General features: G+C 42.6%; 1 protein-coding gene across 2 annotated transcripts in view; it reads left to right on the forward strand.

Annotated features, from left to right (window-relative positions):
• NOX4 (NADPH oxidase 4) overlaps positions 1-19,017 on the forward strand; it is a 132,133-nt gene extending 113,116 nt beyond the window's left edge. For both annotated transcript variants that reach the window (XM_069971994.1, XM_069971996.1), the window contains 5 exons: positions 6,554-6,673; positions 11,531-11,639; positions 13,823-13,891; positions 15,940-16,040; positions 18,441-19,017. In XM_069971994.1, coding sequence (XP_069828095.1) covers positions 6,554-6,673; positions 11,531-11,639; positions 13,823-13,891; positions 15,940-16,040; positions 18,441-18,561 — 520 coding nt within the window. In that variant the 3' untranslated portion in view covers positions 18,562-19,017. The remainder of the gene's footprint in view (positions 1-6,553; positions 6,674-11,530; positions 11,640-13,822; positions 13,892-15,939; positions 16,041-18,440) is intronic.
• The last annotated feature ends 230 nt before the right edge of the window (positions 19,018-19,247 follow it).

Raw genomic sequence — 19,247 nt, forward strand, 5'->3', positions numbered from 1 at the left:
AATGTAATTCTTTTAATCTCTCCTCATAACTAAGACGCTCCATTCCCCTTACTTGAAAGAAGAATACTTGTGCCCGTGTTTCGACCTTTGTCACTAAAACCACCTTCTGCCCTGCAGTGTTGGGTTACCTGTCCTTCATGGGTGACACAAGCCCCAGTCCTGGTCACTTGAGATGAGCAGAATATCAGAGTGTGTCCTGGTGTCATCTGCACTGCAAGATAGAGTACGTAGGCCTTGGATACGGCTGCCTTTCTCTATCCGGGTCAGTTCCTCTGTCCTAGAAAACCACCCTGCACTTTATAGAGAGGTTCACGGCGTGGGTTGAGTTGTTCTCTGACTTGTCCTCCTTTTAGTATTTAGCACTGCATCTTGGCTATAAGTGTAGTTTTAGGAAAGAAAGTCTCTGTGTTCTCCATACGTGTCCACTACCACCACTAGACTAGACTCGACTGACTGATTACACCCTAGGGGTTGTGTTGTGTATGTATAGAGTGCAGGGATAGGCAGAAAAAGAACAGCATCTCTCATTGGCTGGCACAGACCATGTGGTACAAAAACGGTAACCCTTGACTACAGCCGTGCAACATACAACAGAACCTTGAACATAAAAGTGACATCTTGTGGTAAAACCGAAGAATTCACCTTCATTACCACTGAAGAAATAACGTTCTGACCGGTGCCTAAAGCACTTAACTGTGGGACACCACAGAGCCATTTAATTGCTGCAGGTTTGGCATCAGGCTATGCCAGGAAGGGGAGTCGAAGAGATTATAAGTTGTTCACCCTCAACCCCCAGTGGTATGGGAACTTTCCCAGAGAGGACCCTCATTTTACTACCCCCCAAAAGTAGTCACTGTTAGCAATGGATAGAGGACATTACACTGTGGTACTGAAGAAGCAGACAAAAATAGTAGCTGTAGAAGCCGTGGTCAAGGCAAAGTGGAGTTCCTGCATCACCGTATAAGGCTATGTTCACACTATGTAAGTTCCGTAGTAATCACGGCCGTTGTAACAACGGCCATGATTTCTACCGAGTTTACGTAGTGCTGAAGGCTGAAGGGATCCTGGCCGGAGTGTATACACATAGTATACACTCCAGCCGGGATGCCTATCGGCGCCGCGAGAAACTGACATGTCAGTTTTCTGCAGCCTCTATTCAATGAATAGCAGCCGCAGAAAACTCTGTCAGTTCACACAATAAAGCGAGCGGCTCCGACCGCTCGCTCCATTGTGTGTAGTGGGGAGTTCTAATGCGGGCGTGCACAGATGCGCCCGCATCATAACTCAGCGGTGCAAAAGATCCTCCGGGATGATCTTTTCTGAGAGCGACCATTCCGTGACCTGTCCGGCTCATGGAACGGACGGTCTGTTACAAGGTCTGAACATGGCCTAACAGTTCAAGGCAGATACATTTCTTGTGTGACAGTAGAAAAGCACAAGGTCAGGACAGGCATACAGTAGGTCTTTCACTCTGGTATAGGGGAGAAGTTGAGGACAGACGTCAGATAGAAGGACATGGTCAGATAATAAGACGGGTTAACATCAACGATAACACTAGTTTTGCTTCTTTTGGATCCTTTCTATGGGGTGTGAGGTTAATACTTTGTTCCACAAGTAAGGCTTACACCATGATAATTCATAAACTTAAAGCGCGTTAGTGTGTTCTTCTTCAAGGTAAGATTGTGGTTCCCTGAGAAAGTCTTCCCCTATTCATTTCTTGTCATCGTCTGGGAGGCACAGACGGAATTGCTAGTTGTCATGTAAGCTGTCATCGCTTCACGCAGCCCACAACCTGTTTACTTTGCACATATTAATTGTTGTTCTTTACTTATTTCTTACTTCTCGCATATGTTTTCCTTTTCTTAAATGAAATCTCAAGGAATGATTTCCAGTTAATATTTTTTTCATTTGTTTTTTTAAATTCATATTTATATTCATACGGAATCTACCAGCAGTAGCCTCATTTTACCAGGCAGGTCTATTGGTCTTTTTTTTTTGCAGTTTCCATAGGAACATTTAAAATAAAAATCAACGTGGTTGTGGTAGCACGTTGGTTTCAATATATGTTCCTATTGTTTTGTTTTGTGAATACAGCTTCTCTGCAGATCTATGCGATACACAATACAAATAAACTGTGCTTAAGGCCATATTCCACGGGCTGACAGGGAGGGAGGGGGGGGGGGGGCTGCCCGGGTGATCGCTAGATCTTCTGGGCAGCCCATAGAGTATATTGGTGGTCTGCTGCCGCCACTCCTATACCACCGTGTGACAGCAGCAGATCGCTGCTATATCAGTCGCTTGTTTTTCAACATGTTGAAAAACAAACGACTGCAACGATCAGCCGACATGAACGATGTTGGCTGATCGTTGCCTTCTATTCCACGGGACGATTATTGGCCGATAATCGTTCCGTGGAATAGGGCCTTTACTCTGATCCTGCAACTATGTGCCACTCCACTTGATCTATTCCACCTTCTACTGCTTGTACCGCAAGAAGAAGGGCAGATGGAGCGGAACAACGTATGACTGCAGGACCAGACTACATATGGTTTTAATTGTAGTCTGTAACCATGGAGACACATAGATCTGCAGAGGAGCTGTATACAAACAATAGGGAAAGTTTTTAAATAAGATTAATTGCAGCTTTATATTAAATTTTACACCTAGTAAAATTGGAGAAAAAATGTTAGCAAGACTGCAGAAATCCAGTTTTTTAAAGGGAGGTAGTACTATCTGCATCTACATCCTTGACAGGAGGATAAGAGTATATATCTGTACATAGATAAATTGTAAGAACTGTATTCCCATTTGTGTCTACATAACAGAGAGATACAGGGACATAGTACTATCTCTGCCTACACCATTTACAAGGAGAGAGTAGAAAGCAGCACTGTCTGTGCCTACCCCATTTACAGGAACAAACAAGATACCATTAATGCCTGAGCTTCTATTATTTACAGGGAGACATAGTGGACTAGTACTGTTTGTACTTACACCATTTACAAGGGGAGAAGAGGCGACAGCACTGTCTGTGCCCACATCATTTACTGAGAAACAAGGAGACAGTACTATGTAAAATTCATTTTCAAGTACAGAAAAGAAGGCATCAATAGTGGCACATACATCATTTTCAACTAAAAAAGGAAAGGCAATATTGTTTTATGCCTACATTATTCATATAGATAGACAGGGATGCAGTACTATGTGTGTTTATAAAGACAACACTGTCTGTGGCTACACCATTTATAGGAAGAGCCTGGATAGCTATCTTACTGTCTTATGTTAAAATAATTTACAAATAGAGAAAAGAAGGTGGTTGCGCCTACATCATTCACAACTGTAATGGAGACGACAGTACTGTCTGTGCCTACATCATTTATAGGGATAGAAAAGGATGCAGCACTATCTGTGCCAACATCATTTATAGATCTAGGCATTACTGTCTGTGTCTAGATCATTTATAGGGATAGAAAAAGAAGCAGTACTATCTTTCCCTATATTATTTGCAACTGTAATGGAGAAGGCAGTACTGTCTGTGCCTCTATCATTTATAGGGATGGACAAAGAGGCAGTAATATATGTGCCAACATCATTTATAGAGATAGAAAAGGATGCAGCACTGACTGTGCCAACATAATTTATAGGGAAAGACAAGGAGGCAGAATTATCTGTGCCAACATCATTTATAGGGATGGACAAGGAGGCAGTACTGTCTGTGTCTACATTATTTATAGAGATGGAAAAGGAGGCAGCTATTTGTGCTCAAATCATTTAAATGAAAAGACTATCTGTGCCTACATCATTTATATCAAAAGGAGGCAGCACTATCTGTGCCTACATAATTTATATAAAAAGGAGGCAGAACTATTTGTGACAACATCGTTTATAGGAAAAAACAAGGAGGTAGTACTGATTTGCCTAAATCATTTATATGAATAGACGTAGAGGCAGTACTATCTTTGCCGACATCATTAATAGGAATAAACAAGGAGGCAGTACTATCTGTGCCATCATAATTTATAGGAATAAACAAGGAGGCAGTACTATCTGTGCCAACATCATTTATAAGAATAGACAAGGAGGCAGTGCTATCTGTGCCTATATAATTTATAGGGATAGAAAAGGAGGCAGTACTCTCTGTGCCTATATAATTTATAGGGATAGAAAAGGAGGCAGTACTCTCTGTGCCGACATCATTTATAAGAATAGACAAGGAGGCAGTGCTATCTCTGCCTATATATTTTATAGGGATAGAAAAGGAGGCAGCACTATCTGTTCATTCATCATTTACAATTTACAATGTCTGGACTTACACATTGAGTGATGGGGAGCCTCTACTATCCATGCCTATGTAATATTGTATCTAAATGTTATATTACTCCCCTGTGTAAAAAAAAAAATGCAAAAAGAAACCTCATTCCGGTGTATATTTATAATTAACGCCTGTTTTCCAGAATGTTATAAACCTTTTCTCTGGATCTGGATGCCTTACACAAGTGCTGTCTAATATTCTGCATGCAAATTCCTTCCCCATTCTAACTATTTGCTGTATGCAAGCAAACACAAATGGCCCAGCTGTCTGCTGCTTACACAAGGAGCTTTGAGTTTACACGGAATGTTTTTGTTCCCAAAGGCATGAATACCAATATGCCATTCATTAACTTCCTAGATAAGAGCTAAGCAATCCATTTATATTCTTATTTGTCCTTTCATTAACGCTGACATGCTGCTTCTGATTGAAAAAAAAACTAGATTATTGGATAAAACAAAAAAAAAATCTCAGAATTATAATAGAATAGAAAATGGGGGTTAATTGGTAAAACCTGTTAGTGGATAATCTCCTGTCACTCACTATCATGTGCATTGCATACACTCTCCTATGGGGGGTTCTTTACTTTGATGGATTTGTGGGACAATCACAAGGTAATATATTATCCACTTAGGAGACTGTTTAACTTTTCTGTTGTGGGTCGCTGCACAAGGAAAGCGGGTCACCGGGATCCCATGCTGCACTGTGATGTCAGTCACCGGGTCACTGTATATATCTCATTGGTAATTAGCTGAAAGGAGGAGGGAAAATGAGAGGAAAGAGGAGGAGGAGGAAAAAGAAAAGGAAGAAACATCTTGGGGGAGAGGAGGAAAGGAAAATGATAGAAAAGAGAGGGAGGGGAGAGGGGGAAATAAAATGGGAGGAAAAGGAAGAAAGGGAAAAAAGAGAAGGGAATTGTGTAAACAAAATGGAAGAAGATAAGAAAAGAGGAAGGAAAGAGGAGGAGGAGAAAAGAGAGGCAGAATGGAGAAAATGGAGAAAAGAGAAGAACAGAGGTATAAGGGGGAGGAAAGAAAGGGAGAATTAAAGAGAAGCAAAAGAAAATGGAGGGAAGTAGAAAGAAGAATAGAGGTATAAGGAGGAGGAAAAAAAAGAAAAAGGTGAGAAAAAATGATGGGGAAAATGTAGAGGAAAGGAAATAAGAGAAGGACATAAGGGGGAGAGAATGAGGGGAAGGAAAGAAAAGGGGGGGCGGGATGAATGGAAAAGGTATAGGAAATAAAAAGTGGAGGAAAGATATGTATACAAGGAAAAATGAGGAGGAAAGAAAAGGATGATAATAAAATGAGGGGAAAAAGGGAAAAATATAAAGAAAGAAGAAAAAAGAAAGAGAAATGAATAAGTGGTGAAAGAAAGGGAAGTAGAATGAGGAAGAAAGAGAAGGAAGAAAAAAGAAACGAAATGAGAAGGGGAGGAAATACACTGGAAAGTGAAGGAGGAAAGAAAAAGAAAAAAGACGAGGAAATAGAAGTTGTAAGAAATAAAATGAAAAAAAAAAATGTAAGGGATGAGGAGAAGGAAATTGAAAAGGAAGAGGAGAAAGGAGGAAGAGGAAACAAAGGATGGAAAAAAGTGGAGGAACGAGAAAGGGAAAAAAGATATAAGGAAATGAAGAGCATTGAAAGAAGGATAAAAGAAAATTGGGAGAAAGTCAAAAGAGGAAAAGGAAAGGAAAAGATTAAGGAGGAAAAAATGGACAAGGGAAAAGGAATGAAAATGAAGGATGACAAACAAAAACATTTACAGTTTTATCTGTATTCTCATGGCTGTCTCTCTTTTTGCTTTTTCATATTTCTTTTCTCCTTGTTTCCTTTTGTTGTTCTTCCTCTTTATTGTTCTTTTTCTCATTTCTTTTTTCCTAAGCTTTGCTTCTTCCTCTTTGTCATAAATTCTGCTTTCTTCTTTTTTCATACTCCAATGACTAGCTTCCCAGTTTCCCCCCCCCCCCCCCCCCCCTCCCCCCTTCTTCCTCCTCGCTTCCTCACACACTCTTTCATACTTTCTGCCCCACATTTTATTCTGGCTGGCACCACTATGTGATTTACCGAGGATCCACCACCCTGATGGATAGATTTACATGCCTCTGATCCTCTTCTCATCACATGGATCACAATTTTCTACTTCACTGATGTTAACATTGCAATACTTCTGATCAACATGACGATTTGACCTGTTCATAGAAGTCATTGGTCATTAACTTTTTTTTACCTTTTGTATCTTTAGCATTTATATCGATGGACCCTTTGGAAGCCCATCAGAAGAAGCCCTGAACTATGAGGTCAGCCTTTGTATTGCTGGTGGGATCGGAGTTACACCATATGCTTCTATATTCAACCAGTTATTGTACGTAGGCCAACGCTCTGATTTATATCTGTTCTTCTGCAAAATGTATAAAAGTATTTTATTTGATCATATTAACCTGCTATTTAGCTGCTAGTTCATATATATATATATACCTAAAGGGAACCAATGACTCCCAAAACGGCCCTGCAGTGTTACTTACATTGCTATAAAGCCCCTGGCACTGATTTTGCCATATAACTTAACATTACCAGCTCTCCTCCAAGCTCCAGAAAATGAACTTTTAAAATTTCCGGCACTGCATGCTACTTACCTTTATGTGGCCATCAGGGTGATCCTCTTCAGCCAAGTAGTCACGGCTGGGTTTTTGGCCTCTCTGGGCGTGATTACTGTTGCAGAGCTTGCAGCATCACATGTGTGGAGCGTCTTGTGATCTTGTATGGACATTGAAACCATCGCTAAGCCGGACAACGCCAGCGTCCAATCCATGCTCTGTTGGTGTCCATACAAGATTACAGGATGCCCCCCTCCATGATGATTCTAGCTCTGCAATTGTAATCACGCTAAGGGCCCTATTCCACAGGACAATTATTGTTCAGATTATCGTTAAGTCGTTCGAATCTAAGCGATAATCGTTAACAATTAACGAATGAACGAGAAGTTGTTGATTGTTTAATAAGACCTGCACCTATTTTTATCGTTGCTCGTTCGCAAATCGTTCGCATTGAACAAGACGTTGTTCGGTCTTTCGCAGTAGTGACGAACGCAATAGCGACAACAAGACAACCGCAAGAACCATCATAAGTAACGATTATCGTTCCATGTAAATGGGTGAACGATTTCAGGTCTTACGCAATAGCGGTCGTTTGGATCGTTTATCGTTAACGATTATGCGAACGATAATCGTCCCGTGGAATAGGGCCCTAAGAGAGGCCTAAAACTCTGCCAGCCTTGACTACTTGGCTATAGAGTAACAAAAGTTTCTATAGGCGGCACGTTTGTGTCAAGGGTGGTGCTCGTAGTAGGAAAAAATTCCTATAGCATTATAAGAGTCCATTCTCGGCACTCACCATTTTCATGCTTCAAAAAAAAATTTTTGTTGTAGAAAATTCATCAGAAGAACGGCAACAGTACGTTTCGGCATCGAGACAGTTGCGGAAGGCTTGACGCCGAAATGTCCGGTTGCCGTTGTATCTTCTGATGAATTTTCTATAATAATTTTTTTTTTTTGAAGCATGAAAATGGTGAGTGCCGAGAATGGACTTTTATAATACTTGGCTATAGAGGACCGCCCCGAGGACCAGATAAAGGTAATTAGCATGCGGCACCGGAAATTTTCAGGGGCTAGGAAAGAGCTGATATATATAGAATCAGTGCTGGGGGCTGTATAGCGCTATATGTAACAAGAGCTTATTGGGCACCTTATGGGATATATGTGTTTAAAGGGGTTATCCAAGGTAAAAAGGAACACAGCTACTTTCCTGCATTAACAGCACCACCCCTTTCTTCACTTTAATGGAACCGAGCTGCAAAACTCACACCCAAACTGAGGACAAGAGTGGACATGTTTTTGCAATCCTGGGTAAACCCTTTAAGCCTGTCCTGTCTCCCTTTAAGCCTATTCGCCATGCTTTAAGCCAATTAACATGCTGCTCTTTTATCCATGTTAGGAACTTTCAAGCGCAGGAGAAGTTTTCTAGGGGGATTTGCTCCTGTTCTGAACAGTTCCTGACATGGACAGAGGTGGCAGCAGAGAGCACTGTGTTAGACTGGAAAGAATACACCACTTCCTGCAGCTGATAAGTACTGGAATACTTGAGATTTTTAAATAGAAGTAAATTACAAATCTGTATAACTTTCTGACACAAGTTGATATTACAGAAAAAAGTTATTGCCAGAGTACCTCTTTAAAGGCAACATAAGTCTCCTCTCTTCTATGAAGCCGGTGTGTATATTCCTATTGCTTACATCTCGCAAGCGGGTGGTTATTTCGATGGCAGACTCAGGATTTGAAGTAGTAGAGATGTAAAGCCTGGCTGTCTGGCCTACTTCATTATCTCAATCCTCAAGTGTCATATTGGGGTTACGCCGCGGACGAGAATTCCGAGGAGAATTGTATGTCACTTTTTTAGCTGGCCATCTACTTTATTAAATGGATTCCCTCGAGTTTTGCCTTAGCTGCTTATACAGATTACATGGGGTCAGACGGAGGCGGCAGACTCAATAGCCGGCCTGCTTGGATGCATTGTATTTACTTATCTTATTGATTGTGCTTTTAGTTAGGAAATGTTATTATCAGCCGGGGCTCAGTAAATAGCACATAGAGATAAGGGGTCCGAAATCTACAATAGATCAGCTTTCCTAAACTCATTGCAAAGGAAGAGGCCAGATAGAGGGCTTTTACAATGAACCCAAATAATTACTAATCCCCTAAGGAAGGTGATATTACACTGTCAGTGCTTAGGGCGGTTGTCCGCTGAGGTCCTGGATTTGAATCTTACTTTAAAGGGGAATTTCAGTTTTTCTTTCAAATCAACTGGTGTCGGAAAGTTATATAGATTTGAAATTTGTGTCTATTTAAAAATCTCAAGTATTCTAGTACTTATCAGCTGCTGTATATCCTGCAGGAAGTGGTGTATTTTTTCCAGTCTGACACAGTGCTTTCTGCTGCCATCTCTGTCCATGTCAGGAACTGTCCCAAGCAGCAGCAAATCCTATAGAAAACCTCTCCTGCTGTGGACAGTTCCAGACATGGACAGAGGAGGAAAGAATACACCACTTCCTGTAGTGTACTGATAAGTACTGAAAGACTTGAGCAAGAATACTTCAGCAAGAGTACCCCTTTAAAGTGTCCCACTGTGAATTCAGAGACCTAGAGATATGTCTAGAGTTTTAATTGGCCTAGGAGTGGTTGTTCAGACCCATACCGATTCCTAGAGTCAAGAGAAACAATTGGCTGAGCGCTTCATGCCCTGGCTAATGCTGCACTTACACGTAACGATTATCGTGCAAATTTGCGCGATAACGATTGAATTCGAACGATAATCGTACGTGTAAACGCAGCAGACGATCAATCGACGAACGAGAAACCATCCGTTTTCATCTTTCAACATGTCATCAAATGGTCGTTCGCAAAAAAATCGCTGATCGTTCCGTGTAAACAGTCGTCGCGCGATAGTCCGGCCGCCCGCAGCCCCGCCCGCCGCCCGCCCCCCCCGCTCGCAGCCCGGCCCCCCGCTCATCCTCAGCCCCCTGCGCCAGCTCGATCGCCACCCCCGCCGCCGCCGCTCTGATCGCCGCCACCGCTCTGATCGCCCCCGCCACTCCGGTTGCCCCCCTGCCGCCGCCGCTCTGTTCGCCCCCGCCGGCTCGCGGGCATACGTTACCTGCTCCGCGCAGCAGGTCTTCCGACATCCCCGGCTCCGCTCTTCAGTGATTGGCTGAAGAGGAGCAGTTTGAAATTCCCGGCTCCCCTCTTCAGCCAATCAGTGCTGCCTTGCATTAATTGGCTGAAGAGGGGAGCCGGGAATTTCAAACGGCTCCTCTTCAGCCAATCAGTGCACTGAAGAGCGGAGCCGGGGATGTCGTAAGACCTGCTGCGCGGAGCAGGTAACGTATGCCCGTGGGCCGGCGGGGGCGATCGGAGCGGCGGCGGGGGGTGTGGCGATTGGAGCGGCTTCGCCGCGGGGGTGGCGATCGGAGCGACGGCGGGGGGGGGGGGGGGCGGGGGGCGACCGGAGCGGTGGCGGCGATCAGAGCGGCGGCGGCGGGGGTGGCGATCAAGCCGACGCAAAGGGCTGCGGATGAGCGGGGGGGGGGGGGGGGGCGGGCTGCGGGCGCGCGATCACAAAACGAATGCAAAACGATTTTTTCGTACGATATATCGTCTAAACGCTGATCGTTATGAAAAAAAATTGTTACTCTGACATCGTTAATAGTACGATCGGGCCAATTATCGGTTCGTGTAAACGCACCATTACTGCAGTAGACCCGCTAATTAGATTTACAATGGAGACACTTAGCCGAGCGCTTCTCCTGGCTCATTCTAGCAATCAGTGGGGTCTGAACACCTGGACCCAGACTGATCAAAACTTTTAACATGTATCTAGGAAATATTGTGCAGCAAATCCAACATTCGTGGTCGTACCCTTATAGTGACAGGGTGTCCCATCAAGTTCTGGAGCTCCACTGGTTTTGGAGCTTTCTTCCTACAAGCTGCCAAGATCAGAGAAACCTTTAATCCTGTCAATTTAACCTATTACATGCCACAGTGTCCTTCCCCAGTGTCCTCCTTCTCCAGTTCTCCAGAAACCAAAGTTCGGAACAAATTTCGATTCGGAAGATTCAATTTGCTTATCTCTAAAAAAAAAAAATATCCAGCAAAAAACAAGTCCCCACCGGTTCCACTGAGAAAAAAAAATGTCTAAAGCTATGGCTTTAAAAAAAAAACAAAAAAAAAAAACCCAAAACAAACGAGAGTATATATTTTTTTTATTTGAAATGCAAAAAGTTAAATACGTTATATATGAACCTCAAAATGCTGCTGTTGGAAAATGCAACTTGTCCCGCAAAAAACAAGCTCTTTTTTAGGCCTCTATCAATGAAATATGAAAGACATTACAGCTCATAGGAGGCAATGATGACAACAGTTAAGAAAATTGTGGCCAGACTAGCTCGGCCGTTAAGGGGTTAAGAATTTAATCAGCACAGAATATTGAGCCTAAAGACGACGCAGGGATAAAAGATGGAGATTCCCTTTAAGCTGTATCTACATAAAACCGATGAACCCCTTTAAGCCACGGGAGTGTGATCAGTAAGCATTGGCGCCTAGGGGAGCGCACTTTATGGCGCCTCCCGGATTCATTCTAATTACATTCTCATTTTACATTATTTCCATAGGGACAAGTGGAGAGAATACAAACTGCAGAGGTTGTACTTTGTGTGGATATGTAGAGACATCCAGGCTTTCCTCTGGTTTGCTGATTTACTGTGCATCCTCCATAAAAAGGTAATTTAATGTTTGTCGCAGTAGATTCCGCTCACCAAAGCTTATTTAATGGAGCCAATTACTTTACCTTCCTATACTATAGATTTTGCTTAGACCCCTTTCATTCTTTGCTCAGCCGAGCTCTTTCATTATTCTTACCCTACAAAACTCTCTTGGAAATCCTATTACGACTCCTGAATTGCTACATTGTAATCGCATCATTTCCTATACACTATTATATCACGGCTCTGCTAATGCTCTATAATTCCAGCTGTTAACTGTAATGCATTTGTATGTAGAGGTGTAACAATTACTTGTCGCAACGCAGAAAAGCTTAAGGATTCCTGGAAAGGCTCGAAATCTTCTGTTTGTGTTTTAACATAAAAAAGAGTTAAAATTCTACATACTGAATGTATACCTATATACTGTAAATTAAAGATTAGAGGCAATGCTGCACTTGCTTGTCTTTCCATGTATTCTTTATCAAGCCCTATTCACAGATGAAAATACAAAAGGTACAAAGAAGGCAACGAAAGTTTCACGCTTAATCGTGCTTCAGCAAAGCTCATGGACTTTGATGAAGCGCAAATAAGCGTGAAACGTTCGTTGCCTACTTTGTACCTTTAGTATTGTCATCTGTGAATAGGGCTTAGTAAAGAATACGTGGAAAGACAAGCAAGTGCCGCATTGCCTCTATCTTCTGGAGTTTATATGGACAATGTTTCGCTGAGGGGCGCAGAGCACTGCTATTACCACAATAGTGTCCTGAGAGACTTGTGTCAGCTGAGATCTCCTGCATATTGTTGAGTGGATAGTGCCGATACCCACTTCTTTGAACTGCATTTGTTAATATTGTAAATTAACAAAAGGATACAAAGTATATTGATGGTTGCCACTGTCAGAGCTCTATGTCTTGTAGGAATTCTTGTGACTGTATACTTTCCAGCAGTGGTTCCTCAGAGGTGGGGCATGGGAGCTGCCAGCTTTGGATTAACACCCTGGCTTACTGTGACATCTGTCTGAATCAAACATTACATCTCCTACTGAATTCAATACTAGTTATTCAAAGGGGAACTCTGTCCAAAATGATAAATTTGCTGCAGGCAGGGCCAAGGGGAAAGATAATAAAGAAACTCTACTTACCTGTCCCAGTGCCCCTACAGTGCCATGTCACAGGCTTACTGACCGCTGCCAACATTTATTTTCTCCCGGGTTCCAGTGTCCTTACAACCTTTTTCTTAAACTGCGACCTGGTTCCCGCGTATAGCACCAGTCTATACCTGGGCATCGGCTGGGGGTGAAGCCCTGGAGGTGGGCCAGCCCACCCCAGTAGGAGGAAGCCCCCGCCCCATATGATACAGCGACATTGATTCTAATGGAGCTCTCACTGGGGGTGGACCGGCTTGCCTTCAGTGCTTCACCCCCGGCCGGTACCCAGGAGTAGAATGGCACCGTACATGGGTATCGGGCCACGGTTCAAAAAAAGAACTGCAGAACTGCTTCCCTATTCTATCCATGTGCAAGTCTTAGAATGAATGTACTGATAGTACATTAACTTTAAATGGAACCACCAGAGCTGTGCACATTCAGTGGAAGTAAAGTCTCAAACCTCTTAGCAAACATGCCTTGGACCCCTGAGGATAGATGGCAGTAGGAAACATGTCGGGTCTGAATAGAAACAGAGGAAACCTTCAAATCTAAATGTGAATCTATAGTGCTGTAATATCCTAATGTACAAAATGGATGACCCAGCCCCAATTCCTTGGCCCAGGTTTATCAAAGGGTGTAAAATATAGACTGCTACAAACTGCCTACAGCAACCAATCACAGCTCAGCTTTCAGCTCTGATAAAATGAAAGAGGAGCTGTGATTGGTTGCTATGGGCATTTTGTACCAGTCTATAATTTACACGCTTTGATAAATCCTCCTCCCCCCACAATGTCTACTGAAAGGTCCCTAAGAGATCAATAGTATAGAGATTTGTTTACGAGGCATTGATCCAAGGGAAACTATCATGCAAATCCCACAAGGAAGACAATTATCTCAAAACAGCTGTCTACAGATGGGCGACTCTTCATTTTGGAGGTGATTCTGGGTTTGTCCTCAGGCGAGCAGCATCGGCACCACAGGACATGCTTTTATATATATTCTCCTTGTGTTAGGACTTTATTGCCTTTCTCATTATGTTTATCTATTTTTATCAGTTTTGGCAAGAAAACCGACCAGACTACCTGAACATCCAACTGTACCTGAGCCAAACAGATGGGATCCAGGTAATGCGCGAAGAGTCCTCATCCCAATGAAGTTGCTCTTACAGCGTCAGAATTACATCTGAGAAGACCATTACAGCTTTGTGTCATGTTACGTGTCTAACCTCCCGGGAAAAGCAATTTTACTTTGTACGCCTGACTACTTCTCGAAATGTTTTTCTCATTAACACTTGAAGCAAAATGTAAAACTGACTTTGATTTTGATATGTGATGAACAAGGTAAGATAACTATAGTAAGTTAAATAAGACCCTCTGACTAAAATGCTACGGTTGGGCATTCACATACAGTGTACTGATGTTGACCCCCTCCCTCCGGCAATTTTTCAATGATTAATGGATTTTGAGACCCGTAAGTCCATTGCGCTCACCATTTCTTTGCCAACAATGTAATGCTATGGATGAAGTTAAGTCCTTTATCGGTTTATACTATTTGCAGAGGTGGATCTTGACCCTTCAAAGGATCTGTTTTGATCAATGGGGGGGTCATTATTATGATATATATACCCCCCTATTGATATTAGTGGTTGTTTAGTGCAGCCCTGCACTTTAGGACTGCTGCAGACAGGGTCGAAAGAATGCGTCCTGGTACCCCAGGCAAGGGTTTCACAATGTCACCCCCCCTCCCCATCACTAAGGTTGAGTATGATAGCTATTAGCTAGACACTTGGCTCGAATGCCTCCTCTTACTACCAATCCACATTTCTAGTCTACATTTCCCCCAACTCCCATGTCAGTTCAAGGCCAGCTGGCCACCCTACCATATATCTGCAGTAGCAATCCACGGCTTCTACTCCCCTTGTCCCACCCTATGTGCTATTGGTGGACGTTTCATATACAGATGTGTTATTATGTAATTCTGTGTTTTGCTAGCATGTTGCCATAATATATAGAATTTGTATCAGGAGAAAACAGGAGCTCTTAACTTATCTTCTGTAAGGGTAAGGATGGACACATCTGTATTCCAACCTTATGTCTTGACTGGCTTTAAGAAAATTTCCCATAAGTATCTGGGTTTGGCCACATGGCTGAACCTGAATGCTCGGCATTCATCTCCCATGGCTGTGTCATGGCATGGCTTCTAACTTCTCCAGATATCAGGAGTTGAATGCTGAGTATTCACTTTTAATGAAATTTTCCCATCACTAGTCTTAACTTAATATCCCTCCTCCTGTTATCTTTGCAGATAGAATACAAATTAGATTTGGTTTTCATTCCTTTATCAAATGTACCACTTTGGAGTAGAAAAGTTGACTATGCTCTTTAGAATAGCCGAAGTAAAGGTAAATGGACCACACGTATGGCATTCTTTTGGCATACCTCTGACCAATGTTAGCTACGCTTAGGTTGAAGAATTACTTATATGACAAGCTTTGACCTCCTCAAACATGGTCGGACTCTAGTATTTAACATCCAGAACATCATTGATGGTCTACTACTGTGTCTGGCTATGCATATTATATAGAACATAAAACATGTGTTATTATGTGATTATGTGTTTTGCTAGCATGTTGCCATATTATATAGAATTTGTATCAGGAGAAAACAGGAGCTCTTAACTTATTTTATGGAAGGGTAAGGATGGACACATCTGTATTCCAACCTTATGTCTTGACTGGCTTTAAGAAAATTTCCCATAAGTATCTTGGTTTGGCCACATGGCTGAACCTGAATGCTTGGCATTCAACTCCCATGGACTCTAGTATTTAACATCCAGAACATCATTGGTGGTCTACTACTGTGTCTGGCTATGCATATTATACAGTACATAAAACATGTTAGAGAAAAATCAGCTGTGTTGCACCATCGTACACAAGGTTCAGGACACGTATTAACTCATCTTTTCACTCAATATCAATGGCCTCAAGTCAACGTCTGTCTCGTGGCAGAATCACATTAGCTGTCGCCCCCCCCACCCCCCATTGGGTCTAAACTCTTTAAAGGCAGGAACACAGGCGCAGCGGAGATACAAGTGAATGTTATCAGAGCCGTACACCATGTGTAATCCCTTAGTTCACAAATTCTTATGGATCCCACTGTGCCATTTCTTGCAGAAAATAATTGGTGAAAAATACCAGGCTTTGAACTCTCGGCTTATTATCGGACGCCCTCGCTGGAAACTTTTGTTTGATGAGATTGCCAAATCTAACAGACAGTAAGTACCGTTCAGAGGTATTGTTCAATGATCAGGAGGGATGGCAATGGCGGAGCATTCTAAGACAGTCTAATAGCTATTTGTTTGCAGCTTTGAGAGGTTTTTATCTAATAAAGTGAAAGTCTGAGCTTCTAATGTCACATGTAATTCCCTCCGAAATGTTTTCCCAGCTTTGAGCCGTCGCAGAATTGTTTTCGGTTTGTGCGTTTGAAAAGGGTTCATTTCCCGAAAGTGAATAATAGCCTGGTTACAATGTAATTATGTGATATTTTAAGGGGTTAAAAAATGGTTGCTTTTTTCCCTTAAAAAAAAAATCAGCAAACAGGTTGTGTGTGGTATTACAACTCGGCTTCAACTGTAAATAGCCCCTATGGCTCTGAAAATTAGTCTGTACTAGAGATGAGCGCAACTTGAGGACTCCAATCGTTTGCCATTTGATTACTGGTGACTGAAGAAGTTGGACACAGCCCTATGGAGCCTTGGAAAACATGGATACAGATTAGGTCTATGTTCACACAACGTATATTTTCATAAAAGTATGGCCATTGTTGCAATCGGCAACAACGGCCGTACTTTTTACAAAAATATACGTTGCCTTGTCTTCTATGGAATCCATATAGTATCCATATAGAATAGTATAGAATATATAGAATAGTATACGCTCCGACCGGGATGTCTTGCGGCGCCGTAGAAAACTGACATGTCAGTTTTCTTCGGCCACTTTTCAGTGAATGGCGACCTCAGAAAACCCTGTCAGTGCACAGGCCACTCGCTCCATAGTGTGTAGTGGGGAGTTTAGATGCGGGTGCGCACGGATGCGCCCGCATCAGAACTCTGCGGCTGCAAAGATCATCCGTCTGGTACTACAGTACCGACCGGGATGATCTTTTCAGAGACCGCCCATTCCGTGACCCGGCCGCATCACGGAACGGCCGGTCTCTTACATAGTCTGCACATGGCTTCGAGTTGCATCCAACTTCTTCTTCCAATGTCAAGCAATCGGACTTAAGCATGCTTGAGTTGCGTTCATCGCTAGTCTATTCATAGACACTGAATGGAACTGCAAGGTGCACGCACCGTTCTATTTCTACTCCCTTCAGCCTCGGTTTTGCAGCTCCTCCCATCAAATTGAAGCTGAAGGAGTGTCATGTGACCAAAATGTTACTTCCTTACATGTGACTACTAGGTGTGGCAAATACAAGACCATCTTAGGCCTTGTACTTGTGTAGGCAGTTTTAACCATGTGAAAAACAAAAGAGCAGTACCTTTAAGAAACTTATGACACAACTCAAGCCACTTATTTTTCTCAGACACACAACAATGTTAGGCTGGGAAATGGGTACTAGGACACTGCAAAGTCCTGTCCTTAGAGGGAATTTGTCACAAAGGCCAAAGTAATATTGATTAAGGTGATCCCCAGTGGCTACTCCTCACCCTCATTTGGATGTATTAGTCAAGGCTTATGGGGTAGGGAGAAGCTGCCAGGGACCATTCCGATGACTTGTATTTCAGGCAGCATAGAAATGTTGACAGATTCCCTTTACCTCTATAAAGATGCTGTAGCAGGACTTGAAGGGGGCTGTGTATACAAGATATACTATCCATAGGAGATAACAAGCTCATCCCAGGGGGTCCAACCAGCCGCACCCCACCAATTCCGAGAATGGGGACAGAATTGCCTTGCAGTTATATGAGAGCCATTGTGACCTCAGTGCTCTATTCATTCTCTTTGGTGTCGCCAAACCCTTCTGAAGCATTCAGTGGCTTAATAGAGAATTGACGGAGCTCCAGTCATGGTGGCCGTGGAGGCTTGATGAGCGCTCCATTAACTGTGGGGCAAATACTCCCCTGTTCTCAGGATTGGTGGGGGTTCAGGTGGTCTAATTTGACTACTCGTTTAAAGGGGTTGTCCAGGGCAGCTAAGACTTTTTCTGCTCTCCCGACAACCGTTTTGATGCCCACTTCCTCTCTCTGACAGTCTTGGAAGTATACCGGGGGTGGGTGTATGTCAAGAGTGTGGTTCCACCCAATGTTGAAGCATAATGGACAGGCAGTTGCTCCTCTCTCATCTTGGATGGTATACTTTTGGAGCTCCGGGGAGCAGAACAGAAAAAGCTCACTTACATTGTCTTTCAACTGTATTTCAGTAGCATGTTTGAAAATTAGAGATGAGCGCAACTTGAGCACCCTCGAGTCTGATCATTTGGCCTGTGCCCATGATTTTTTTGGACTCCCTAAGGCTGCATCCAACTTTTTCAGCCACGGGTAATAAAATGCCGAACGGTTGGGTTCGAGCATGGGTGAGTTGTGCTCAACTCTACTGAAGTTGGTTTTAGTATCTTTTCAAGGGTTTTGCCTTTTCTACCACATTATGAATGAGAGATCTCTCTATTTTCTTAGGAAATCAGTCGGAGTCTTCTGTTGTGGCCCCAAAGGTCTTTCAAAAGATCTCCATAAGCTATGCAACCGCCCCAATGCCTATGGGACCAGATTTGAATACAACAAGGAATCCTTTAGCTGAAAGGAAACAGAGAAACAAGGGACGAAAGTGCAAATAACGCAAAACCAAAGAACGTTCTCACCCGAGATTCAACTCGGAGCAATTTACTTCTATGCACATTGGAACCGTACGATGAAGAGTTGATATCGACAAGACAACATCACTTGTGGCTTGTTCAATGCACTGTATATGATTAACCGGACTGGATATTAGGTCTGTTCACACTCTGTGGTCCAAAATTGCAGGAACAAAAAGGGCTGTGTGACCATGAGGTGTGAATAGATCCATATAGTTCTGTTTTTCATGTTATATAAAACCACTTGAAGCTTTATGAAGCCACCTGAGATGGCATTTCTATGCAGTCCACATAATGTCTAGATAGATAGAATAATTACTGATACCTCTCATCAAATGGCATTCAATAGATAGGTCAGCTTTTAGATTTTTTGCATAAAATATTAAATATTTTCTTGTATATGATATCTTATTTTTAGACTAAGAGCTTTTATTGTGTTCTTACTATAATTTACTATATGATAGTCCCTTCTTTGGTGTCTTTGCTCGTACATGTTGTTTTAAAATACTAAAATTATTGTATATTATTCTGAATTTATCTTGTATATGGCAGTAATCAACAAACTTCAAGTTGACTTTTAACTGTCTCTTGTGTGTTCCCAAGCACTTCCCCTCACATCTCCACCCCTAAT

The sequence above is a fragment of the Dendropsophus ebraccatus genome, chromosome 5 (genome assembly GCF_027789765.1).
Source record: "Dendropsophus ebraccatus isolate aDenEbr1 chromosome 5, aDenEbr1.pat, whole genome shotgun sequence".
Lineage (NCBI taxonomy): Eukaryota > Metazoa > Chordata > Amphibia > Anura > Hylidae > Dendropsophus > Dendropsophus ebraccatus.